Source organism: Lucilia cuprina, chromosome 6 (assembly GCF_022045245.1).
Source record: "Lucilia cuprina isolate Lc7/37 chromosome 6, ASM2204524v1, whole genome shotgun sequence".
Classification (NCBI taxonomy): domain Eukaryota; kingdom Metazoa; phylum Arthropoda; class Insecta; order Diptera; family Calliphoridae; genus Lucilia; species Lucilia cuprina.
The window spans coordinates 4840752-4868253 of NC_060954.1; the positions used below are offsets into that span (position 1 = coordinate 4840752).

Consider the following 27502-nt stretch of genomic DNA (forward strand, 5'->3'; position numbering starts at 1 on the left):
AAATGAGGCAATCATGCCACATACTTAAATCATCATACTACAAACAACATTTTTCTACAACAACCAAAAACACACACACACTTTAAAAAGTGTTTGTTGCTCTGACTGTTGTAATGACCGCTGGGTATCTATTACCAACTGCAAGTACTATACATTTCATTTTCAGGCACAATATAGTATTTCAAGTCCAAAGAAAGAAAAGAAAGAAAAAAAAAACAATTTAATGGAAAAACAATAAAAGGGTTCATCATGTGCATCATTTCTTCTAACACATCATTACCTAGATAATGTTTAAAAATTTCAATTTAAATCAAAAAATCTTCAAAAAATATTACAAAAACCTTTCATTTAACTGCCTGCAGTTAGAAGGCGTAAAAACTTCAAAAGATTTTATTTCTTTTATTTTCATTTTAAACAATGAAAAACCTTTAATTAATTGTTAAAATTACCAAGTACTTTCAGCTACTGATGTGGAGTTTAGTTATTTTTTCTTCATACTTTCTTTGTAAAATGACATAAAGAAATGGCATTTAAAAGGTATTCCCCCCAAAACCAATTTCAAGAGTTATCAATTATTTCTTTAACATCATTAGTAATTTAAAACTTATAACGTAAATTAATAGAAAACTCATTAAGATTAAATGGAAGAAAATATTTTTTGAGTTTATATTCCATTCAAAATGAAACTTTTTCTGTAGAGAAAAACTTTTCTAACGAAAAGGAAGTCTATAAAAAAAATTATCCAAATAAGAATTTGTATTAAAAGAGACATCTCTTTATAGTAAATGTCTTCTAAGGAGGAACAACTTTTCTATAAAAAAGGTCAAATTTTTTATAGAAGACAGAACATTTTCTATAGAAAACGAAGTCTAAAATGAGAAAACTTTTCTACAGAAAAAACGTCTACAAAAAGACAATTTTTCTATAGCAAATGTCGTCTAAAGAGATAGAATTTTCTATACAAAAAGCCGTCTAAAGAGACTCAACCTTTTTATAGAAAAGCAAGTCTAAAGAGCGACAACTTTTCCACAGAAATGGTGGTCTAAAGAGACAAAACTTGTCAACAAAAAATATAGTCTGAAGAGATACAGGAAGTCTTAAAAGAGTCAAATTTTTTTATCGAAAAAGTATTCTAAATAGATAAAACTTTTTCGTAGAAAGTTGTCTAAAGGGAGGCTTTACTTTCATAGAAAAGGAAGTTTAAAGAGATACTACTTTTCTTTAGAAGTAAGTCTAAAGATAGGGAACTTTTCTATACAAAATTAAGTCTAAATAAAAACAAATTTTCTATAAATAAGATAGTCTAAAAAGAGACAATGTTTCTATAGCAAAGATAGTCTAAAGAGGAGAAACTAATTAATAAAAATAAATAGTCTAAAAAGAGACAACTTTTTTATAAAAAAGTAAGTCTAAAGAGAGATAAATTTTCTACATAAAAGTGGACTGAAGAACGACAACTTCTCTATAGAAAAGTAAGTCTTAGAAGAGGTAATCTAAAGAGAAACAACTTTTCTATGTAAAAGGTAGGCTTAAGAGAAAACACTTTTCAATAGAAAAGGAAGCCTAAAGAGAGACAGCTTTTCTATAGCAAAGGTAGTCTAAAGAATAACAACTTTTCTATAGAAAAGGTAGTCTAAAGAGAGAAAACTTTTCTCTAGAAAGTGTAGTCTAAAGAGAGACAAATTTTCTATAGAAAATATAGTCTAAAGAGAGACAACTTTTCTCTAGAAAGTGTAGTCTAAAGAGAGTCAATTTTCTATAGAAATGGTAGTCCAAAGAGAGACAAATTTTCTGTAGAAAAGGCACTGTGAAAAGAGAAAACTTTTCTATAAAAAATGAAAACAGTAAAAGTAATCCAAATGATACAAACAGAGACAAATTTTCTATGGAAAAGGTAGTCTAAAGAGAGACAACTTTTCTACAGAAAAGGTAGTCTAAAGAGAAACCTCTTTTCTATATTAAAGATGGTCTAAAAAGAGACAACTATTCCATAGAAAAAGCAGCCGAAAGAGGGAAAACTTTTCTATAGAAAAGGTAGTAGAGACAACTTTTCTATAGAAAAGGTACCCTAAAGAGAGATAAATTTTCTATAGAAAATGTAGTCTAAAGAGAGACAACTTTTCTATAGAAAGTGTAGTCTAAAGAGAGACAACTTTTCTATAGAAAAGGTAGTCTAAAGTGAGTCAACTTTTCTATAGAAATGTTATTCTTAAGAAAGACTACTTTTATATAGAGACAATTTTTCTATAGAAAAGGTTGTCTAAAGAGAGACATCTTTTCTATAGAAAAGGTGGTCTAAAAAGAGACAACTATTCCATAGAAAAGGTAGCCGAAAGAGGGAAACTTTTCTATAGAAAAGGCAGTATAAAGAGAGACAACTTTTCCATAGAAAATGTAGACAAATTTTCTGTAGAAAAGGCAGTGTGAAAAGAGAAAACTTTTCTATAAAAACTGAAAAAAGTAAAAGTAATCCAAATGATATAACTTTTCTACAGATAAAACTTTTTAAATTAGACAACTTTTCTAAAGTAAAGGTAGGAAAATGATGTAGGAAAATAAAGTTCCTTGCAATTAGATTTGCTTAGATGTAATGTTGTCTTTACATTACTTTACATTATTATAAATTTAGTAATATATTTTTTAACAAAAACTTTTTTTCATTTCCCATGACAAGTTATTGTTAGAACAATTCTATTATAATTTACTTACATTTAATTTCCATTATTTACAACATATGTTCGTCTTTTCGAAATATTTTATCAGATATAAAGTGAGAAACTTTAAACGCCTTCTTTTCATATTTGTCTTAATCTACCGCTGTCCTCATATTAAATGGTAGTAGTTTAAGTTAAAGATTAAAGTATTCTTATTATTAACTCAAGCTAAACAACATACTTTTCATATGTATATGTAAGCTCTTTCCATTTTAGAGGCTTTTACTTTGTTCATTTTATTAACTAGCCAGCAAAAACCATTTGTTAACAACTCTTTTACAGAATATGAAATTATTGTGATAATGCTGTATGTGTACCTTAAAGCTGTAAAGCTTTAAAATGTTAAGAAAGACAAAAAAGTATATATATGTATATGATATTAACATGGTTTTTAAGTTTTTGTGCTGAAATTATCAAAATTCCGTGCCATTTAAATCACACGTACGTTTAAGGGATTCTCTTTTAAGATTAGGTCATCAAGAGGGGAACAGGAAATGGAAAAAAAAATAATAATAAAAGAACAGGCGGCATTTACAAGCAGCCAACACACCAAACAAACCATTCCAACAAGCAATTTAACCAACCAACTAAAAAAAAAAAAACAAAACTGTAGTATAGAGCCGGCATTAGTTTGTAGCTTTAACACCACGTTCCAGTATTGTTGTTGTTGTTGTTGTTGTTGTTGACTGAGACATTTATACTTCATATTGCACTCGTATTTTAGCTGGCTTTTGCTGTATGGGCTTTCATAATCCTTACAGATGTAAAAAGATTTTAGCCCATAGTTGTGGCAAGTTAAAAGCATTGTAAAACTGCTATCAAAACACGAACATCTCTTGTTGGTGTGGAATGAAAATATTCTTTTTTTTTCTTCATCATCATATACTTTGCAAAAGATCTAAAAATATTATTACCAGATATTGAATAAGTGTAGACATGTTATGATATATAATGAAATAATATGATTATTAGACTAATTTAAAAGTCATATGAGAAAAATAACTAAAATTTTTAAGATAACAAAAGATAAGTTACATAAGTTAAGATACGATATAAAGTGATTATATAGTCAAAAATCCTTTAGTTATTAATTAAAATTAACTTTAAAAAATTTACCCAAAAAATTAAAATTTTACATATTTTTCCAAACAAAAACATAATTTAATATTTAAATAATTGCTGTGTATTAAAAAATACAACAACTAAATATGTGTCTGCTGAATAAATTAAATTTTGTATACAAATTTATATTTCAATTGATTGCATGTTTCTTTTTTTCTGTTCTTTGTTACCTTATTTCTGTTGCCTTTTGTATCCTTTTGAAATCAATGTCAATTGCATATTAAACCAAAAAAAAAAAAAAAAACAAACAAAAAAATCAGAAACATAATTTAGTTATTTAATCGATATTTTTATTGAATGACAAAAAATATTAAAAACATGCTAGAATGCTTGTTGGCCTTTGGGCCAAAAAAAAAAAAAAACGAAACAAGAGAAAAACATTTCAAAAACATTTGTCTATTTTCTCATACACAATAACTCACAAACAACCAAAAATAAAAAAAAATACATAAAATTAATAACAATTTAAAATGTGTTTTGTTTAAGGCAAATTTTTATAGTTCAAGAAAATTTTTCTATAGAAAAAGTTGTGTTGTTCAAGACCGCTTTAAAAAAGTTACAATATATAAAACAACATTTCTATAGATAAAGTTGTGTTGTTCAAAACAGCTTTTCCATAGAAAAAGGGTTGTTGTTCAAAACTATTTTTCTATAGATAAAGTTATATTGTTCAAAACAACTTTACTATAGAAAAATATGGACTGTTCCCTACAACTTTTGTATAAAAAAGTTGTGTTGTTCACATCAACTTTTCTATAGAAAAAGTTGTGTTGTTCACATCAACTTTTCTATAGAAAAGGTTGTATTGTTTAGGACAACTTTTCAATTGATGAAGTTACATTATTCAAGACAAGTTTTCTGTATAAAAAATCTGTACTTGAAGACAGTTTTTCTATAGAAAAAGTTGTGTTGTTCAAGACAACTTTTCTATAGAAAAAGTTGTGTTGTTCAAGACAACTTTTCTATAGAAAAAGTTGTGTTGTTCAAGACAACTTTTCTATAGAAAAAGTTGTGTTGTTCAAGACAACTTTTCTATAGAAAAAGTTGTGTTGTTCAAGACAACTTTTCTATAGAAAAAGTTGTGTTGTTCAAGACAACTTTTCTATAGAAAAAGTTGTGTTGTTCAAGACAACTTTTCTATAGAAAAAGTTGTGTTGTTCAAGACAACTTTTCTATAGAAAAAGTTGTGTTTTTCAAGACAACTTTTCTATAGAAAAAGTTGTGTTGTTCAAGACAACTTTTCTATAGAAAAAGTTGTGTTGTTCAAGACAACTTTTCTATAGAAAAAGTTGTGTTGTTCAAGACAACTTTTCTATAGAAAAAGTTGTGTTGTTCAAGACAACTTTTCTATAGAAAAAGTTGTGTTGTTCAAGACAACTTTTCTATAGAAAAAGTTGTGTTGTCCAAGACAACTTTTCTATAGAAAAAGTTGTGTTGTCCAAGACAACTTTTCTATAGAAAAAGTTGTGTTGTCCAAGACAACTTTTCTATAGAAAAAGTTGTGTTGTCCAAGACAACTTTTCTATAGAAAAAGTTGTGTTGTTCAAGACAACTTTTCTATAGAAAAAGTTGTGTTGTTCAAGACAACTTTTCTATAGAAAAAGTTGTGTTGTTCAAGACAACTTTTCTATAGAAAAAGTTGTGTTGTTCAAGACAACTTTTCTATAGAAAAAGTTGTGTTGTTCAAGACAACTTTTCTATAGAAAAAGTTGTGTTGTTCAAGACAACTTTTCTATAGAAAAAGTTGTGTTGTTCAAGACAACTTTTCTATAGAAAAAGTTGTGTTGTTCAAGACAACTTTTCTACAGAAAAAGTTGTGTTGTTCAAGACAACTTTTCTACAGAAAAAGTTGTGTTGTTCAAGACAACTTTTCTACAGAAAAAGTTGTGTTGTTCAAGACAACTTTTCTACAGAAAAAGTTGTGTTGTTCAAGACAACTTTTCTACAGAAAAAGTTGTGTTGTTCAAGACAACTTTTCTATAGAAAAAGTTGTGTTGTTCAAGACAACTTTTCTATAGAAAAAGTTGTGTTGTTCAAGACAACTTTTCTATAGAAAAAGTTGTGTTGTTCAAGACAACTTTTCTATAGAAAAAGTTGTGTTGTTCAAGACAACTTTTCTATAGAAAAAGTTGTGTTGTTCAAGACAACTTTTCTATAGAAAAAGTTGTGTTGTTCAAGACAACTTTTCTATAGAAAAAGTTGTGTTGTTCAAGACAACTTTTCTATAGAAAAAGTTGTGTTGTTCAAGACAACTTTTCTATAGAAAAAGTTGTGTTGTTCAAGACAACTTTTCTATAGAAAAAGTTGTGTTGTTCAAGACAACTTTTCTATAGAAAAAGTTGTGTTGTTCAAGACAACTTTTCTATAGAAAAAGTTGTGTTGTTCAAGACATCTTTTCTATAGAAAAAGTTGTGTTGTTCAAGACAACTTTTCTATAGAAAAAGTTGTGTTGTTCAAGACAACTTTTCTATAGAAAAAGTTGTGTTGTTCAAGACAACTTTTCTATAGAAAAAGTTGTGTTGTTCAACATAACTATTCTATAGAAAAAGTTGTGTTGTTCAACATAACTTTTCTATAGAAAAATTTGTGTTGTTCAACATAACTTTTCTATAGAAAAAGTTGTGTTGTTCAACATAACATTTCTATAGAAAAATTCGTGTTGTTAAACATAACTTTTCTATAGAAAAAGTTGTGTTGTTCATCCAACGAAAGAGTTGTGTTGTTCAACACAAATATTTTCATCAGATTTTTGTGATTAAAAGAAGTTCTTAGACAGAATGACAAAAACTGATTCTTAACAGTTCCCTAGAAATATTTTGACAATTGACAACATTTATATTCTTTAGATTTTTATCAGTTAACTAAAGACAAAATTTAAATTCCTTGAAATTGTTTATAAATGTTTAGAATAACAATCACAAAACTGTTTCCCTAGGAATAATAAAACAATTAAAATTTGTCTATTACAAAAAAATACAAAAAAAAAATTATTTTTATAAATTGTTTACAAGAAAACTTCTAGCTGCAAGTTAAAAATCATTTGTCTTGTTATCTTTTCTATTTAATATTCTTAAACATATTTTTCTTTAATAAAAATTTTCTTTATCAAGATAATTAAAAAGCGTTTAGAGTTTAAAACCAATCCTTTTCTTTTTCGTTGGCTTTAAACAATCAAGTACTAAATAACTGGTAACTGAAAAGCAACATATCTAACAAATTTGGGTAATAAATCATTTTACATAAGAAGAATGACATGAATGAAATCGATAAGGTTTGAAAACTAGGAAACACAACATCAGATAGACAAAACACTAACTGACACATATGTAGATATGAAAAACAAAATGATAAATATAAAGGTTGTTATTTACATGTATGCAGCTCTATTACAAAACCATTATGGGTAAGCTAAGGTTTAAGACATGCTAATGCATTTCATATTTGAGACATCTATAAATCACTTAAAAACAAAAAATTCAACCAAAAATTGTAGATTGAAGAATAAGAAAAAAAACTTAAAGTTCATTGGCCTTTAGACAGGTTGACAATTCTGAGGAGATTTTATTTGTTTGTTGAGACATTGAAACTTCTTATTTCCACGATAACAAGCATCAAGATCAACATCTTTTTGTACTTTATCTTATTTATGTTCAAGAAATTGAAACAAAAAAAAGTTAAGCCCTTTTTTGTATCATTATTTTAAACTTCATCATATTCATCAGCAACTGTTGGAGTAAAAGACAAATGTACCAAAAATAATCTAAAGGAAAAAAACGTTCAGCTACTTTGCATTGAAAGGTCATTGTGTATAATCTTGTTGGTTGATTTTCGGATTTTTATACAATGTATGTATTTTGAATACCAAATCATCAGTAATGCATTGAAATTCGCCAAGATAAGAAACAACACAGCAAAAAAAAAAAAAAAAAAACACTTGATCTCACTCACTCCAGTGAACAGCCGAAAAAACCAAAAACTAAAAAAAAATCCATGCAAAAAAGTAAAATATCATGAATCTTCTTTTCAGTTACAAAAATAATTTTAAATATTGTGATGTCTCTTCAATATGCAAAGTTACAGCCAACTTTCAATATATACACAGTCAGACTTACTGATGGACTAACTGCTAAAGAAAGTTACAAGGTTTCCAAGTCAAGCAGTCAACCACCAATATTCTTCGACACATTCATGCCAAAGATGTAGAGAAAATATCACATGAATGATGGAATGCAATCGTTTTGAAAAGTGTCACTTGAGTTATGGTTTCATTGTTTCCCTTTATTATAGCTACATTCACGTCGAGATTCTATTCACTATTCTTTACTACTTTTTGGATTCACAGAAACTACTTGTGTAAGAAAAAAATATTGTTTTATTGTCTGTTCTTGTTCAAGTTAATGGGAAATTTATAACAAATCAATGTATTTGGTGACTTTTTGAAAAGGGCACTTTAACGATGACGAAGTAAGGTAGCTAGCTGCAGGTCATAAGGATTTGTATAGAAATTTGCTTTAACAAATGTTTGTGTAAGGCATCAGGTAATAAAAACTATATCCACGAAAACAGTCATCTACAGCATGCTGTATAAAGTCCATTGCATTTCCTAGCTTTGACTGTATTTTGATCTAAACTTTTTCTTTAATTATACCCCACGCCTCCTTAGTGGGGAGGGTATGACTGTCGAGAGTTTTAACGTGAGCCTTATCTCACGGTGGTCTTTTTCATCCACTGGGTAGAAAGATCTACCATCGCCCCTTTGTTCTACAATGAGGAACTCAGATGGCAATATTTGTACAATTGCTTTGAACGGTCCATGCACAAGTAAGTACTTTGCTTGAGTACTCAAGCTATCTAATCTATGACCATTGGATGGTCTCTGTTGATTCGGACACAGCACCTAGAGACGTAACCGCTGGAACGAAGTACGATCTATCAATAAGCCGTAGACAATGTTCTTACTCACAGGGACACACTGTGGTAATTCTGATATGAACAAAGTATACTCTGAACAGATCTGGACAAGGAAGGAAAATTCAATGGTATTAAAGGTATATGATACATTTCATCAATCATCATTCAACCCAGCACACATCTCATTCATACGACACATTTATAAGAGATAAACATACGATACATTCATTATAGGTAGACGGGTGGGTGAGGCCCGCCATATCCCACATTCATCCCGTACAATTAATACCTACTCATTTCCTACGCTTAGTCCCACAGTCACTCCTCTGTGTTGTATCTGTTGTTTTCGGCAACAGCACCGAACTTATCCCGAAATTTTGACTATTATCATGCATCAGTCTTTTAACCGCCACTTACTCTCCCCGCGAATTTTGGTTTAAACTACAGTCACTACGTGAATCCCGAAGGAACCTCAACCAACTGACCAGCCATGACATAGTCCTGCGGGCAACTGGCCACCTGTAGACTAGATTATGCGGCGCTCTTGTCTGACCTCTGACAATCTAAGCAAGGACTATTTTTTCATTCCCGGCCATACTGGAGGTATTGGCCACCTCTTTATACCCTGGGATTGCAATTACACCAAGCGCAGGTCTCGTCAAGGTAACATGCCCCGGGGGGTCGGCCTCGCCCGACTATAACTTCTTACTTGTTTTCCTAAAAGTTTGCTATATTCTTAAAATCTTTATTATATATCCACTAACAAACATCCAACTCATACCATTTTAACTAAGACATCTCATTAGGAAACATTTTAAATTTCCACACATGTTTGAAAGCAATAAATTACTTAAATCATTTTCAACTTTTTAGCAGCTGACCAATTTTTATTCTCAAATTTTTACAAAACCTTTATTATATGCTTAAATACTAAATCAAAAATCCTTTTGATGTCTTTAACATGCAAATGCAAATCGAAACCCTTATTAAAATTTCAAATGAATACACAATTTTTGTTCTTATTTAGTGTTTTAACTAATAAAAGAAATTAGCGTAAAACTCATTGATTTTTATTTCATTTAAAAATTAAAGTAAAAATACAAAAATTCATATTGTTTCGAGAGAGAGGGAGAAAAAAAAAAAAGAAATTCCCCTGCCATTAAATTTCGGCCAAAACATCAAAAAGATTTGCATAAAACATTGTTGTTAAAGCAAATGTGTAAATGACATACAAGTCAGACGATATACAGACATGTGCTGGTCTTTTATTTATGTACATACATATATGCAGGAGTATGTATGTGTGTTTATTGTGTTATAAAAAGATTAAGTACTTGGTGTTAAATTTCATCCTAAACCTGATAATGAATTCAAGTGCATTTCGCATATATTTCAAACAACAAATAAAAGATGATGACCATAAAAACAACAACAAAATCTACAACTCCAAAACATTACAAAACCTTTAGTAGTTTGAGAAAACAAAAATTAACAACAACAAAGATCATTAAATACTACCATTATATCTTAACAAGTTCCATACCCTCACTTACTTTATCAAAGACTCAGAACAGAGGGGATATCTATAACACCAGTCACATGTTTCTTTCGTGGTACTTGTGTTAGTGGAAACAGTAATAGCAAAAGATAAAACATTACTATAGAGAATTACTATAATTAAATTCAAAATTATTGCTTAGCAGCAATTGCAATTGTCCACCTCGTTGAATATTTAACCACCTCTACTTTATTCACTTTGACTGTGACGACCACACTAGGACGATGATGATGATGACGGTGATGGTGGCAGTTGATGATGATATAGACTATGACTACTTTAGATTTTAGACAATAGTTAAAATTTATACATTTTCATACATGGTAAAATAAATGGTAATCATAGGTTGAAAAAGGTATAGGTACGCTCAGGAAAATAATTTTAGTAAAAATTTACGCCAGATTATAGAAACGAACTAAAACTGAACTGAACTAGAACTGAACTAGAACTGAACTAGAACTGAACTAGAACTGAACTAGAACTGAACTAGAACTGAACTAGAACTGAACTAGAACTGAACTAGAACTGAACTAGAACTGAACTAGAACTGAACTAGAACTGAACTAGAACTGAACTAGAACTGAACTAGAACTGAACTAGAACTGAACTAGAACTGAACTAGAACTGAACTAGAACTGAACTAGAACTGAACTAGAACTAAAACTGAACTAGAACTGAACTAGAACTGAACTAGAACTGAACTAGAACTGAACTAGAACTGAACTAGAACTGAACTAGAACTGAACTAGAACTGAACTAGAACTGAACTAGAACTGAACTAGAACTGAACTAGAACTGAACTAGAACTGAACTAGAACTGAACTAGAACTGAACTAAGAACTGAACTAAAACTGAACTAGAACTAAACTAGAACTGAACTAGAACTGAACTAGAACTGAACTAGAACTGAACTAGAACTGAACTAGAACTGAACTAGAACTGAACTAGAACTGAACTAGAACTGAACTAGAACTGAACTAGAACTGAACTAGAACTGAACTAGAACTGAACTAGAACTGAACTAGAACTGAACTAGAACTGAACTAGAACTGAACTAGAACTGAACTAGAACTGAACTAGAACTGAACTAGAACTGAACTAGAACTGAACTAGAACTGAACTAGAACTGAACTAGAAACTGAACTAGAACTGAACTAGAACTGAACTAGAACTGAACTAGAACTGAACTAGAACTGAACTAGAACTGAACTAGAACTGAACTAGAACTGAACTAGAACTGAACTAGAACTGAACTAGAACTGAACTAGAACTGAACTAGAACTGAACTAGAACTGAACTAGAACTGAACTAGAACTGAACTAGAACTGAACTAGAACTGAACTAGAACTGAACTAGAACTGAACTAGAACTGAACTAGAACTGAACTAGAACTGAACTAGAACTGAACTAGAACTGAACTAGAACTGAACTAGAACTGAACTAGAACTGAACTAGAACTGAACTAGAACTGAACTAGAACTGAACTAGAACTGAACTAGAACTGAACTAGAACTGAACTAGAACTGAACTAGAACTGAACTAGAACTGAACTAGAACTGAACTAGAACTGAACTAGAACTGAACTAGAACTGAACTAGAACTGAACTAGAACTGAACTAGAACTGAACTAGAACTGAACTAGAACTGAACTAGAACTGAACTAGAACTGAACTAGAACTGAACTAGAACTGAACTAGAACTGAACTAGAACTGAACTAGAACTGAACTAGAACTGAACTAGAACTGAACTAGAACTGAACTAGAACTGAACTAGAACTGAACTAGAACTGAACTAGAACTGAACTAGAACTGAACTAGAACTGAACTAGAACTGAACTAGAACTGAACTAGAACTGAACTAGAACTGAACTAGAACTGAACTAGAACTGAACTAGAACTGAACTAGAACTGAACTAGAACTGAACTAGAACTGAACTAGAACTGAACTAGAACTGAACTAGAACTGAACTAGAACTGAACTAGAACTGAACTAGAACTGAACTAGAACTGAACTAGAACTGAACTAGAACTGAACTAGAACTGAACTAGAACTGAACTAGAACTGAACTAGAACTGAACTAGAACTGAACTAGAACTGAACTAGAACTGAACTAGAACTGAACTAGAACTGAACTAGAACTGAACTAGAACTGAACTAGAACTGAACTAGAACTGAACTAGAACTGAACTAGAACTGAACTAGAACTGAACTAGAACTGAACTAGAACTGAACTAGAACTGAACTAGAACTGAACTAGAACTGAACTAGAACTGAACTAGAACTGAACTAGAACTGAACTAGAACTGAACTAGAACTGAACTAGAACTGAACTAGAACTGAACTAGAACTGAACTAGAACTGAACTAGAACTGAACTAGAACTGAACTAGAACTGAACTAGAACTGAACTAGAACTGAACTAGAACTGAACTAGAACTGAACTAGAACTGAACTAGAACTGAACTAGAACTGAACTAGAACTGAACTAGAACTGAACTAGAACTGAACTAGAACTGAACTAGAACTGAACTAGAACTGAACTAGAACTGAACTAGAACTGAACTAGAACTGAACTAGAACTGAACTAGAACTGAACTAGAACTGAACTAGAACTGAACTAGAACTGAACTAGAACTGAACTAGAACTGAACTAGAACTGAACTAGAACTGAACTAGAACTGAACTAGAACTGAACTAGAACTGAACTAGAACTGAACTAGAACTGAACTAGAACTGAACTAGAACTGAACTAGAACTGAACTAGAACTGAACTAGAACTGAACTAGAACTGAACTAGAACTGAACTAGAACTGAACTAGAACTGAACTAGAACTGAACTAGAACTGAACTAGAACTGAACTAGAACTGAACTAGAACTGAACTAGAACTGAACTAGAACTGAACTAGAACTGAACTAGAACTGAACTAGAACTGAACTAGAACTGAACTAGAACTGAACTAGAACTGAACTAGAACTGAACTAGAACTGAACTAGAACTGAACTAGAACTGAACTAGAACTGAACTTGAACTGAACTAGAACTGCACTAGAACTGAACTAGAACTGAACTAGAACTGAACTAGAACTGAACTAGATCTGAACTAGAACTGAACTAGAACTGAACTAGAACTGAACTAGAACTGAACTAGAACTGAACTAGAACTGAACTAGAACTGAACTAGAACTGGACTAGAACTGAACTAGAATTGAACTAGAACTGAACTAGAACTGAACTAGAACTGAACTAGAACTGAACTAGAACTGAACTAGAACTGAACTAGAACTGAACTAGAACTGAACTAGAACTGAACTAGAACTGTATAAATCCAGTGTGATGTGCTGAAATCTGTGATGAAATTTATAATTTATCATTATTTTTCTTTGAGTGCATTAAGTTTATACCTTTTAACAACATGCATTGCACACGTTTCGATTTCACCCCAAAAAATTTTAAGACATTTTGTCTGACTTTTCAAAGTCTAAAAGTATTTGCAAATGAATATATATACAGTGGTGACCACTACATAATCTAAAACAAAACTAAGAAATTGCAACAACAACAACGAACTACCTCAATTGTGGCATGTTACGTCCCTTACCTTGCAGAAAAATTTATTTAATTTATTTGTTTTTTTGTTTAATTTCTCCAAACATTATTTAACATCACAAAAAGGTGGTTGTTTCTTGGTTGGTTTGCAAGTACAATTTTGCTGATTGCAAAATTCATGTTATTTGCCTTTAATTTACTATTTAAAGGTTAAAAATGTCAGATTTACATACATAGTTTAACATGTGTGTGTGTTTGAATAAGGGAATAAATGTAAGTTAAAATTTTGTAATTGTCATGTGTGTGTGTGTTTTTATGCGTCTGTCTGTCTGTTTGTCCATCCGTTAGTCTGCATGACCATTTTGTTCGCCTGTCTATTTATTTATTCGAGGACTTTAATTGCATTGATACCATTGTTAATTTTCCATACTGTAGTATGCATTTACATTATTTGCATATTGTTACTACTATTATTATTACTATTTTGTTGTTGTATTTGAAGTCATTATGTTTGTTGTTAGGTCCGTCTGTGTGTCGTCTAGCTTTTATTGCACCATGTTATTTTGTCAATTTTCGGTTACATTATTATTAACGATATTTAGATTAATGGTGTGGTGAAATACAATTGACTTATCAAATTAATTTAGAGTAATAATAAAAATAAATTTTATTAACAAATGTTTGCTTAAATTTTATAATTGAATTTAAGAGTATTTCTTTAAGGGACCACTTAACTAAGAATATTTCTAAATTTAATCGTTTTAAATGATTAATAACTAAAATTCTTACAGGTGTTTTTTTTTCAATTTAATCCTTTGAAATACTCTTAAAATATCGATCTCTTTTTTTAAATAGAAAACAAATACTGAAAAAATGAACATAATTCTGTATTAATTATTTGTTCTGCAGCTAATCTACAAAACTTCATTATATAGAACAGCCTATATATTGTATAATCAATAAAAACAAAAAAGAACCAATAGAAACTTTATTAAATAATATTTATTTTCTACACTCAATCATGTTGAACTATATTTTGTGTCATTGTTTGTTATTTCCTTATTAAATAAACTCTTTAGAACTAACAGAGACAGAGGAATGCCACCCACATGCCAATATGGTTCTTTATTGAAAATGTTGCTTCATCATGTCATTTCTGTTCAAATTATTTTTTTATTATTGTTTGTTGTTTTTATCCTTTTCAAAATATTTATATAGAACGACAAAAAAAAACACATACACACAAATAAAACCCACAGCAGCCAAAAGACTTAAGAAGTAGACAAAAAAAATTTATATATAAAAGAAGGATAATTTATGCCTTTTTTTAAACAGTAAAAATTTCTTATTACTTTCAGCTAGACATAATAAAAATTTGTTGTCTAAAGAGATATTTGGTAAGAAAAAACGAACGAAATTAACAGAAAGTGTGGTAAGGCTGAAGAAAACCGAATAAAAAGAACAATAGTCTTAAAGTTATACAAGCTGCATACCCATACAAATAATGTGGACAAAAAAATAAAAGAAATAAAACGACAGGAAGACAAAAAAATCATTATACAGAAGCTAGGAAGAATACAATTGATAAAACCTACAAACCTACAGACGATGGCTGCTGATAATGAACCTACATACACTTAGCACTAACAAACAAATACAAGTCTGTAGTTAGACATTCCAACGAAAGGAAGATTTTCGTTATGTGGCAGGCAGTGTGTTATTGTCATTAGTCTAGGAAAATTGGAAAATGAAAATAGAAACAAAATCACGTTGAAAGTGGTAAGAACAGACTGCTACTTCGCCCTATATTCAAAAATGTAGTCTAGTCTATAGTCTAGTCTATAGTTTAGTCTATAGTCTAGTCTATAGTCTAGTCTATAGTCTAGTCTATAGTCTAGTCTATAGTCTAGTCTATAGTCTAGTCTATAGTCTAGTCTATAGTCTATAGTCTAGTCTATAGTCTAGTCTATAGTCTAGTCTATAGTCTAGTCTATAGTCTAGTCTATAGTCTAGTCTAGTCTATAGTCTAGTCTATAGTCTAGTCTAGTCTATAGTCTAGCCTATAGCCTAGTCTATAGTCTAGTCTATAGTCTTATATATAGCCTAGTCTATAGTCTAGTCTGTAGTATAGTATGTAGCCTAGTCTATAGTCCAGTCTATAGTCTAGTCTATAGTCTAGTCTATAGTCTAGTCTATAGTCTAGTCTATAGTCTAGTCTATAGTCTAGTCTATAGTCTAGTCTATAGTCTAGTCTATAGTCTAGTCTATAGTCTAGTCTATAGTCTAGTCTATAGTCTAGTCTATAGTCTAGTCTATAGTCTCTAGTCTATAGTCTAGTCTATAGTCTAGTCTATAGTCTAGTCTATAGTCTAGTCTATAGTCTAGTCTATAGTCTAGTCTATAGTCTAGTCTATAGTCTAGTCTATAGTCTAGTCTATAGTCTAGTCTATAGTCTAGTCTATAGTCTAGTCTATAGTCTAGTCTATAGTCTAGTCTATAGTCTAGTCTATAGTCTAGTCTATAGTCTAGTCTATAGTCTAGTCTATAGTCTAGTCTATAGTCTAGTCTATAGTCTAGTCTATAGTCTAGTCTATAGTCTAGTCTATAGTCTAGTCTATAGTCTAGTCTATAGTCTAGTCTATAGTCTAGTCTATAGTCTAGTCTATAGTCTAGTCTATAGTCTAGTCTATAGTCTGGCTATAGTCTAGTCTATAGTCTAGTCTATAGTCTAGTCTATAGTCTAGTCTATAGTCTAGTATATATTCTAGTCTATTATCTAGTCTTTAGTCTAGTCAATAGTCTAGTCAATTGTCTAGTCCGTAGTCTAGTATATAGTCTATCCTACAGGCTACTCTATAATCTGTCTTCAGACAAAAGTTTTAAAAAGTTAAATCTACAAACCACAAAGTAGGGTACATTATTGCAGAACCCAAATACTTCTATCAAAGGATAAGAAAGGACAATTCATACCAACTATATAGTACATTTTCAGTTTTGTCATCGCAATCACCTCTGCTGGAGACACATCATACATTGACTGAACTCATTTAAACATTTTATATAACATTCTTCAAGGCTTTAAATGGCAATAAAGGTAAAATATACTTGGCAGAATAAAAAATAAATAACCATCCAGGACAGGTTTGATACTGTACACAGTATTTTCACTAACAGGATAGCTGACTGACTGTCTATCTGATTGACGGGCTGGCTGTTGGGTTGCTTAACTGACTTGCTTTTCACCGATGGTGCTGGTAAAAAGTGAAACAGGTTAAAACCTTTATAACAAATGATTTGCTGAATAACCAATAATGAAACAAAAACAACAACAGTAACATCTACAACAATAGGTTATCTTTTCTACTGCTACTTTTTTAGGCTAAAAGCCCCAGTTTGTATAATAACAATTCACATTTTGCTCTAACAAAACATTGAAACTGTCTGTCTAAAGGATTTTTCTGTTTTTTTTTTTTTGTTGTAATTTCTTACATTTTTGTTATATATTTCCATTTAACTACTGAAAGGTATAATTCATTGTCAAATGCATTGTTTTGACCTGATTTACATGTTTATGAATGTGCTTTTGCCAGCTCTACACCGCCCTTTTGTAACCACTTTTAAAGCTATATTATGATAGTAGTACTTCATGAAGATTTCAGGTGGACTCTCTAAGGTGTATAAGTTTATTTTGATTTGAAAAGTTATTGCTTTTGTTGTCACTGGTTTAGTTTTGTTTTGTTTTTTTTTCTAGCTGGTGGTAGCGACAACGACAACGACTGTGACTGCTAAATATGCCACTGACAATCAAGTACATTTTGTTAGAAAGGACATGGTTAGCAGAGAGAGAGAAGACTCAAGCGAGTGAATGAACGACTGATAGAAAAACTAAAAGACAAAAGGCCAACGTTAATGAGGCAAGAGAATAAAAAATAAATCTAAAGGCTTTTGTCTTTTATGTATGTATATGTTTATAAAATCTGTGTGTCTTTTAATAACAAATACATGTACATATTTATTTTAACATTCATAAGGACTACTGGAAAATGTCCTTAACAGTATTGCTGTGTTATGTGCTAGTAGTATTGATAAAAATTTATGTCACAATGTTATGTCATCATGAATTTTGCAAAAGTATAAAGCCAATTTGTTTAAGTTGAAGTGTCTTTAGAATAATGACAAAGTGGAGAAGAAAAAAATAACAATGAAAATATAATACAAATACATATGTATGTGTAAAGCAAAGGTGAAGGAACTGTTAGATATACATACATACATATTTAACATAGTTTTCATTAAATCAAAGAAAAATTTTAATTGAAATTTTAATTGGATAAGCAATGGTTGGTATAAATACAAATTATAAATCTATTTTAGTGATTTCAATCTTTTAGTGTAGACCAGATTATAGTAGCTAGTCTGGAAAATAGTGCAGGCTATAGTTTATTCTTTAGCATAGACTAGAGATGATATTATAATTCAAACTGTAGTATCAATATAGTACAGACTATCAAGACATAAGCATCAAATGTGCATATGCCACAGTCCCACTTTATATCTTACATTATATAATATTGTTCCATCAAAGTGATGAAACAACAATAACTCATTTTACATTCATAACGAACTTTACATCAAACGAGCTTCATGTTCGGTCATACATACTATAATCAAATAGGCGGTATGACATTCTGAGGAACCTATTTGGCCTTTACAATCATGTATAATCTCCTCTACAGCAGCCTGTCGATATCTTAAGTCGGGCAAGCTTTGTAGATACTCCATTGCACCATTTTTATCAAAGGTGCCATTTCTCCAACTATTATGTTTTTCCATATAACATTTTAATAAACACATTATAGCTTCTTTGGGCTTTTTCCTATAATTTTCATAGAATGTATACAATTCATCCTCGCTGACCTGGATTTCCTCATGGCAGGCCATATCCACTGAGTCAAGCACCTCGCCCATACCAGCCTTAAAGGAAAAAGTTGTGGTGTTCTTATAAAAATTCAAAATTTATTTATATTTTAATTATTACCTCGACTTGCCGTACTACTGTTAAAATTATTGTCATTACTATAATGTAAATTTCATAATATTTTTGTTGTGTTGTATTAGAATTCTTAAACCATACTGTTATAAAGTTTGTTTAAAATTTTCATTTAAATTTATTAACAAATATTCATATTTATCCAATTAAATTTTTAATTATCACAAAAAAAATATTTCGGCTGCTTTGTTTGTAATAAAAAAACATGTAAGATATTATAGTTGGGCGAGGCCGACCATATAATACCCTCCACCTTTTACAGAAATAAAATGTGATTTAGTTTTTACAATAAAACATTTAAGTTGTATTGTACCTTGCCTCAGATATACTTAAGCCATTTTTTGTTGAATAAAACTGTGGAAATTTAAGTCAAATTTTGAAGGGGCTTCTTATAGGGGCTAGGGTCAAATGAGGCCCTATAATTAAAAGTTCTTGAGGGTCATCGAGGCTATTATAGAACATAGTTTGGCAGCTTTTTGTCGACATACGAGTATATTAAACATAATTATGAACTTAAAAGCCCTATTCGGCGGGTTACGTTGTATAGGGGCTAGGAGAAATGTAATGTATCGATGTTAACCATTTTCAATAGGCTTCGTCTACGGTACTACAGAAGATTAGGTGCCAAATTTCATTCAAAAATTGCTACCTGTAGTTTGATTACAAGGCAAGACAGACAGACAGACCGACAGACAGACAGACGGACAGACAGACGGACATAGCAAAGTTTAGAAAATGATTCTGAGCCGCTTGGTATACTTTGAGGTGGGTATAGGACCAATATTATTGTACGTTACAAACATCAGCACAAACTCAATATACCCTCCCACTAAAGTGGGTAATGGTATAAAACACATTTCTATGTATTACATTTTTACACTCCGCTGAGTCGAATTTTAAATAAGCTGCATACTTTTCAAGTGTACTTTAGTCTGTTGTCCAGACTGTCTATACTATAGTCTATAGTCCACACTATAGTCTATAGTTCAGTCTATAGTTAATAGTCCAGACTATATTCTATGGTCCGAACTATAGTTTTAAAATTCAAACTACAGTTTAGACTATAATATTAAATCCAGACTATAGCCTTTAGTACAAATTATATTTCATAGTCCGGATTATATATTGTAGCGCAGTCTATAGTCAAGACTAAAAAATAGTCCAGAGTATAGTCTTTAGACTCTATAGTTCAGATTATAGTCTGGAGCCCCGACTATAGTCTATAGTCCTCCCCCCGGGGGCATGTTACCTTGGCGAAGACCTCCGCCTTGGTGTTATTGCAATCCCGGGGTATAAAGAGGGCCCAATACCTCCAATCTGATCGGGATTGAAAAATTGGTGTCTCAGTCTACTGCTTGGCTTAGTCCTTGCATAGATTGCCAGAGGTCTGACCAGAGCACCGCATAATCTGGTACTAAGGGTGGCCAGTTGCCCGCAGGACTATGTCCTGGCTGGTCAGTTGGTTGAGGTTCCTTTGGGATCCACGTAGTGGCTGTTGGTTGAACCCAAATTCGCGGGAAGAGAATAAGTGGCGGTTAAAAGACTGATGCATGATAATAGTCAATATTTCGGGATAAGGTTCGGTGCTGTTGCCGAAAATCAACAGATACCCCACAGAGGAGTGACTGTGGGACTAAGCGTTGGAAATGAGTTGGTATCAATTGTATATGATAAAGAATGAATGTAGAGGTATGCGGGACTCATCCACCCGTATACCTAAATGAATGTGTCGTATGTTTTTCTCTATGAATGTGTCGAATAAATGAGATGTGTGCTGGGTTGAATGATGATGGATGAAAGATATCATATACAAGAGATACCGATTAAGTTTCCTTCCTTGTCCAGATATGTTCAGAGTTTACTCTGTTCATATTCGACTTGCCACAGCGTGTCACTGTGAGTAAGAACGATGTCTACGTCTTATTGATGGATCGTGCTTCGGTCCACCCGTTACGTCTCTAGGTGCTGTTGCCGAATCAACAGAGCCATAGTAGTGTGGTTGTTTTACAACGTGACTACTTTGGCAAGAGATTAGATAGCTCGAGTACTCCAGCAAAGTACATGCGCATGGTACCGGTCATAGCCAATTTGCAAAAATTGCCACCTGCGTCTTCATTGAAGACAAAGGGGCGATGGTAGACCGTTCTCAAGTCTACCCAGTGGATGAAAAAGACCACCGTGAGATAAGGCCGACACGGCAGGTGCTCACGTTAAAACTATCGACAGTCTATAGTCCAGATTGTAGTCTAAAGTCTCGACTATAGTATGAAGTCCCGACTACAGTCTAGAGTTCCGACTATAGTCTAGAGTCCCGACTATAGTCTAGAGTCCCGACTATAGTCTTGGGCCCCGACTATAGTCTAGAGTCCCGACTATAGTCAAGGCTAAAACCTATAGTCTAGAGTTCAGACCATAGTATCACTATATACTGATTATATAGTATGGTCCCGACTATTGTCTATACTTCAGACTATTGTCTATAATACTGACTATATTCTATAATCCAAAATATATTCCATAGTATATTTTATAGTCTATAGACCAGACTATAGTTTATAGTTCAGACTATAGTTTGTAGTTCAGACTATAGTCTATAGTCCAGATTGTAGTCTGTAGTGCAGACTTTAGATCATGGTCCAGACTATAGTTTTTGTCCATATTATAGTCTTTAGCCCAGGTTATAGTCTACGTTTAGACATTTACATTAAAAAATACGTTTAACTGAAATTTTACATTTATTTTTGATGATATGCGCAAATTCTATACACAAATACATATATATATTTACATATACATATGTATATTATTGTATGAGCGAAATTAAAATAATATTAAATTAAATTTATTTGTTAGTTAATGAGAAAAATATTAATTTTCATTGGTCCATAATTGGTCAAAGCTCCCATATACTGGCCACTTCCCATTATCATTTAAAGGCAAATTACACAAAACAATCACTTAACCGTTTATTTACACACATGTATGTAATTAGTTTTAAGTATTCAAAAATTTCAATTTAATATTCATATAAATTTAAGCAATTTTTCAAATAATGCTATTAGTATGAATTTACAATTTCAACACAAAACAAATACGATAATTTTTTAATAAAGCATGAAATTTTACGTAATATTTATGACAGTAATTTTGGCAGTAGAACAAGTTAAGGTATGAAAATTACAAAAACAAATAAAATTTATTTATAATAAAATTAAAATCATTTCATTTCAAGTCCGATGTAAAAGATGACCTAGACGAATTGGACATGGCATGCAGTAAGGAAACCCAGGTCAGTGAGGATGAAATGAAAATTTTCTTTAATAGTGATATGAAAGAACCCAAGGAGGCAATAAAATGTCACCTTAAATGTTATATGGAAAAATATGGTCAATGGAAAAATGGCGGTTTTGATGAAAATGCTGCCAAAAAGTTTTTACATAACATGTTCGCCTCAGAAGACAAAAAGGATATTATTAATAAGATGATAGATAATTGCAAAAACAAAAAGGGTTCCTCAGAATGTGATACTGCCTATCTGATATCCAAATGTATTATGGAATACGATATGTAGTCTTGTTGCATATAATGTTATAACGAAACAGAAAAATTACACTTTATACTTTAGAATAGGGAACATTTCATTGACTAAATAAAACACAAATCAATATAGTTTACACTGAAAGGAAAATGCTTGAAATTGATTACGTTAATGCAATGCAAAGTTTCATTAATGATATGAAATGTTACGTCCGTCCGTCCGTCTGTCCGTCCGTCTGTCCGTCCGTCTGTCTGTCTGTCTGTCCGTCCATGTAAACCTTGTAATCACACTACAGGTCGCAATTTTGAAGATAATTAAATGAAATTTGGCACATGATCTTCTATAGTACCGTAGACGAAACCTGTTTAAAATGGTTAACATCGGTTTATTTTTTCACCTGACCCCATACAACAGGTGTAAGGTATTATATGGTCGGCCTCGGCCAACTTTAATTTATTATTTGTTTTTAACACCAATTAATTTATATAAATACCTAAAATATATAATAATTTACATCTTGATATAAAATGTTTTCTATTTATTATTATTAATAACAAAACAGCCAAAATGTTTAATAGAAAATTTGTGATTTGTTGAGATAATTATAATTATTTGTTAACATATTTAAGTGAGAATTTTTTATTGTAAATTATTAGTATTAATTTACAATTCTAATAAAACACAACTGCGTTAATTTGGTCAAAAAAGAAAACATGAAATTCAATATTTTTCTCATCGGTTTAATTTGGGCAATAGTACAAGTCAAGGTATTAAAAATTGTATAAAATTCCAATTGATTAAAAAAAATATAACTCCTTTACTTAAGGCCGATATGGAAGACGAGCTGGATGAAGTGGATATGGCCTGTCGTGAGGAAACCCAGGTCAGCGAGGACGAATTAAATAGTTTCTTTGAAAATTATGAAAAACAACCTCAAGAGTCTATAATGTGTTTCTTAAAATGTTATATGGAAAAAAAGGGTTACTTGAAAAATGGCGTCATTGATGAAACTGCTGCTAAAGAGTTTCTACTAAGCATACCTGAGTTTAAAGACCAAGAGGAGGCTATAAACAAATCTATAGATGATTGTAAAAACGAAAAGGGTTCGTCAGAATGTGAAACTGCCTATTTGATTACAAAATGCATGACCGAGCATGAAGCTATGATCAAGTAAAGTTCACCAATTTAAATAAGAAGATTTTTCAATAAAATGTAATAACTGTTTATACTACAAAATTGGATCTAACATGGAATGTGTCTTTGATCAGTAATGCCTACATTCTAGACTACAATTTATGCTACAGGAAATAATCTGTAATGTAGAGTACATAGTGTGGGGGTATATAATATTACCTGGCTTATAGAATGTAGTCAGGACTATAGATTACAGCCTCGGCTATACATATAGTGTTATATGTAAGACAGCATGTTTCCTAGAGAACGGACTCTAGTCTAAACTGTATACAATGGCCTCTAAAATATACTATAGCGCGAACTATAGACTACAGTCTCGACTAAGGTCTGAACTATAGACTATAGTCTGAACTATAGACTATAGTCTGAACTATAGACTATAGTCTGGACTATAGACTATAGTCTGGAATATAGAGTATAGTCTCTGAACTAAGTCTATAGTTTGGACTACAGACTATAGTCTGGACTATAGACTAGAGTCTGGACTATAGACTATAGTCTGGACTATAGACTAGAGTCTAGACTATAGTCTGGACTATAGACTAGAGTCTAGACTACAGACTATAGTCTGGACTATAGACTAGAGTCTAGACTATGGACTATAGTCTGGACTATAGACTATAGTTTGGACTACAGACTATAGTCTGGACTATATACTAGAGTCTAGACTGCATACTCTAGTCTGGACTATAGACTAGAGTCTACAGACTATAGACTAGAGTCTAGACTACAGACTATAGTCTGGACTATAGATTATAGTTTGGACTACATACTATAGCTTGGACTATAGATTATAGTTTGGACTAAAGACAATAATTTGGACTATAGACTATAGCATGGACTATAGACTATAGCTTGGACTATATACTATATAATGGGCTACAAACTATTGACCGTATTATAGTTTATAGTATGTAGCATATGCTATAGTCTGGACTTTAGACTATAGTCTGAACTATATACTATAGTCTGGACTAGAGACTATAGTCTGGACTAGAGACTGGACTATCGACTGTAGTTTGGACTACCAACTATAGTCTGGACTAAAGACTACAGAGTCTGGACTATAGGCAACTATAGACTGTAGGCTGTTCTGTAGGCAACAGTCTGGACTATAGTCTGAACTGTAGATGAACTGGACAATAACTTATAGTCTGGACAATAAACTATATTCTGCACTATAGTCTATAGAGTGTAGTCTGTAGACACTCTGGACTATAGACTGTATTTCAGAATGTAGACTATAGTCTGGACTATAAACTACAGTTTGCACTATAGACTGTAGTCTGGAAAATAGACTAGAGTCTGGACTATAGAATATAGTCTGGACTATAGACTAGAGTCTGGACTATACACTAGAGTCTGGGCTATAGACTATAGTGTGAGCTATAGAATAGAGTCTAGACTATAGATTATATTTTGCTGTAGACTAAAGTCTGTAGGTCATAGTCTAGACTGTAGGCATTATAGAAAAAAGTCTGAACTCTAGACAATAGTCTGGACCAACGACCATAGGCATATAGTAGTAGACAGGACGATCCTACTTTATACTATATTATATGTATCTTGTTTTCTTTTTCTGGTTTTACCCTTTTTGACAGTACAAATAGAAACCCGTTAGTGCATTTTAATATAAGCCAATATTTGTATTTAGAACTGTGTTATTTGTTAAATTTGCAAAGTAACAAAAACAAATGTTAACTTCACAGTAACACATTACATAAGCATAGCTTTGTGTTCATTCATGCATTTAATGACAAGATAAGCGGTATCACAATCTGATGAACCCTTTATATTTTTGCAGTCATCTATGGACTTGTTTATAATATCCTGATGATCTTTTAAGGAGGGTATACCTTCTAAGAACTTTTTGACAGCATTTTCATCAAGGGCTCCATTTTTAAATTGGCCTTGTTTTTCCATAAAACATTTAAGATGGCACTTTAAAGCATCCTTTGGTTCACCTTTCATTTGATTTGCAAAGAAAGATTTCAATTCATCCTCGCTGACATTGGATTCCTCACGACAGGCCATGTCCAGTTTGCGCATTTCTTCTTTCAGATCGGCCTTAAATGGAAGGATTTATGTTTTGTATATTGAAAATTTATTTTATTTTTTTTAACAAATTTAGTACCTGGACTTGTGCCACTGCCAAAACTAATGCCACCAATAAAATATAGATTTTCATATTTTTTTATCGAATTATCTGTGAAGTATTGTGTTAGAATTATAAATCCAAACTAATAATTTCGTTTGTAAATTTGCTCTAATTTATATGAAATTTTTAGACTTTATTATTTTCACTTAAATTTATTATTAACAAATATTCATATTTATCTAATTAAACCATAAATTTTCTCCAAAACCTTTTGGCTGTTTTATTTGGGATAAACAACAATAACAACGAAAAGCCAAATTGGAAATTAATTTACATTTTTATATAAATATGAGAGAAAAAAAAAACTTATTAATAAATGCAATTATTGTGTTCAAAGCCAATGAAATTGAATTGAATATGTATTTAATTTGAAAATATTTGTTAATAATATTCTAGCACAAATAAATTGTACAAAACAATTCGTTTGTGGTTATTTTGTTTATGTGGCTTTTAGAAACATTTTTTTATTTGTTTTGTAATTTTTGCGCATTTTGTGTGAATTAAAGCATTTTGTTGTATTTAGATATTCATTAAGTGCAATTAAATTATTTATAATTTAAAAAATTTAACAAAACAATACAATTTGATAATTTGAAAAAATTTTGCAAAAAAAAACTTAACAACATATAATTTGCAGGTTTTTATAAATGTTTTTAACTTTTGTTGACATTTATTAAACTAAATTAACATTCAACTAGAAAAAAGGCCGTTAATGATTATGAATATTTTTTTTATTTTTTAGAACTGTTAGCGTTTTTTAAATGAAAATTACTTTCCTTGCTAAAACAGCTGTTAATTTACTTTAATTATTACTTTTCCTTAACTTCACTTAATTTATTACAAAACAAAATCTGAAAAACAAAAATTCCTCAAACCATTAAATGTGCAACCTAAAAATGTGTTAAAACTCCAGCTGTGTGTTTTGGTAAAACATTTGTCAGTTAAGGCGTCAACTCTGCGCTGTTTGAGCCCACATCCTTTTTTCTATATTATTACGAAAAAAAGAACAACTATTTCTTTTTTAAACTGCATTTCATAGTCCTTTTTTCCCAACAGTTGTAGGTCTTTAATTGTATGGTTTTAATTGTAACCTCAAAACAGAAAATTTTAAAAGAAAATTTTCTTAATTGTTAAAAATAAACAAAACGCATCAGACAATTGCTCGTTTTCTTAAGTGACAGTTTTCTGGTTTAATATGAAATATTTGAAATGTTTGTTCAAACAATAGTTTTTAATTTTTGTGGCCAAGGGTCAAGCATCCTGAGGGAATAATTACATAAATCTTTTAACTAAATATAAAAAATTAAAGTAAATTTTGCATCAACAGTAGGGGTTTTAGGAGAAAAACTATGAAATGAATAATCACCGGAAATTTAAGACATATTGTGTGCTTTATATTGGAAAATTTAAAGGAGTGATCAGTTTTGCCAATTACTACCGATATAGTTGTTTTTTGTTTTTAAATATAAAGGAATTATTGTTGTTAATGGAAAACAATATAGGATTATAGTATTAACCATAGTTTCTAGTTCAGTTTTATATCAGTTCTAGTTCAGTTTAGCTTACTTCAGTTCTAGTTTGGTTTTAGTTCTGTTCTAATTCTGTTCTAATTCTGTTCTAGTTCTGTTCTAGTTCTGTTCTAGTACTGTTCTAGTTCTGTTCTAGTTCTGTTCTAGTTCTGTTCTAGTTCTGTTCTAGTTCTGTTCTAGT

The 27502-nt window shown here is 31.1% G+C and overlaps 4 protein-coding genes across 4 annotated transcripts in view; 2 read left to right on the plus strand and 2 right to left on the minus strand.

Annotated features, from left to right (window-relative positions):
• Nucleotides 1-18478: 18478 nt before the first annotated feature.
• LOC111684714 lies at nucleotides 18479-18926 on the minus strand. The gene is made up of 2 exons (XM_023446930.2): nucleotides 18891-18926; nucleotides 18479-18826 (listed from the first exon to the last, which is right to left on the minus strand). The coding sequence occupies exons 1-2, from the start codon at nucleotides 18924-18926 to the stop codon at nucleotides 18479-18481; spliced, it is 384 nt and encodes a 127-aa protein (XP_023302698.2).
• Nucleotides 18927-21977: 3051 nt separating this feature from the next.
• Nucleotides 21978-22528, plus strand: LOC111684710 (general odorant-binding protein 56h-like). The gene is made up of 2 exons (XM_023446927.2): nucleotides 21978-22070; nucleotides 22135-22528. The coding sequence occupies exons 1-2, from the start codon at nucleotides 22017-22019 to the stop codon at nucleotides 22471-22473; spliced, it is 393 nt and encodes a 130-aa protein (XP_023302695.2). The 5' UTR covers nucleotides 21978-22016; the 3' UTR covers nucleotides 22474-22528.
• Nucleotides 22529-23113: 585 nt separating this feature from the next.
• On the plus strand, nucleotides 23114-23673 carry LOC111684712 (general odorant-binding protein 56h-like). The gene is made up of 2 exons (XM_023446929.2): nucleotides 23114-23207; nucleotides 23267-23673. Exons 1-2 carry the CDS (start codon nucleotides 23154-23156, stop codon nucleotides 23612-23614), a joined length of 402 nt encoding a protein of 133 aa, XP_023302697.2. The 5' UTR covers nucleotides 23114-23153; the 3' UTR covers nucleotides 23615-23673.
• A 1592-nt stretch (nucleotides 23674-25265) lies between these two features.
• The window catches only part of LOC111684711 (general odorant-binding protein 56h-like), a 13140-nt gene continuing 10903 nt past the window's right edge, over nucleotides 25266-27502 (minus strand). Inside the window, exons 2-3 of the mRNA XM_046955020.1 lie at nucleotides 25769-25840; nucleotides 25266-25701 (exon numbers count right to left, since the gene is read on the minus strand). Coding sequence (XP_046810976.1) covers nucleotides 25351-25701; nucleotides 25769-25822 — 405 coding nt within the window. The 5' untranslated portion in view covers nucleotides 25823-25840 and the 3' untranslated portion in view covers nucleotides 25266-25350. The remainder of the gene's footprint in view (nucleotides 25702-25768; nucleotides 25841-27502) is intronic.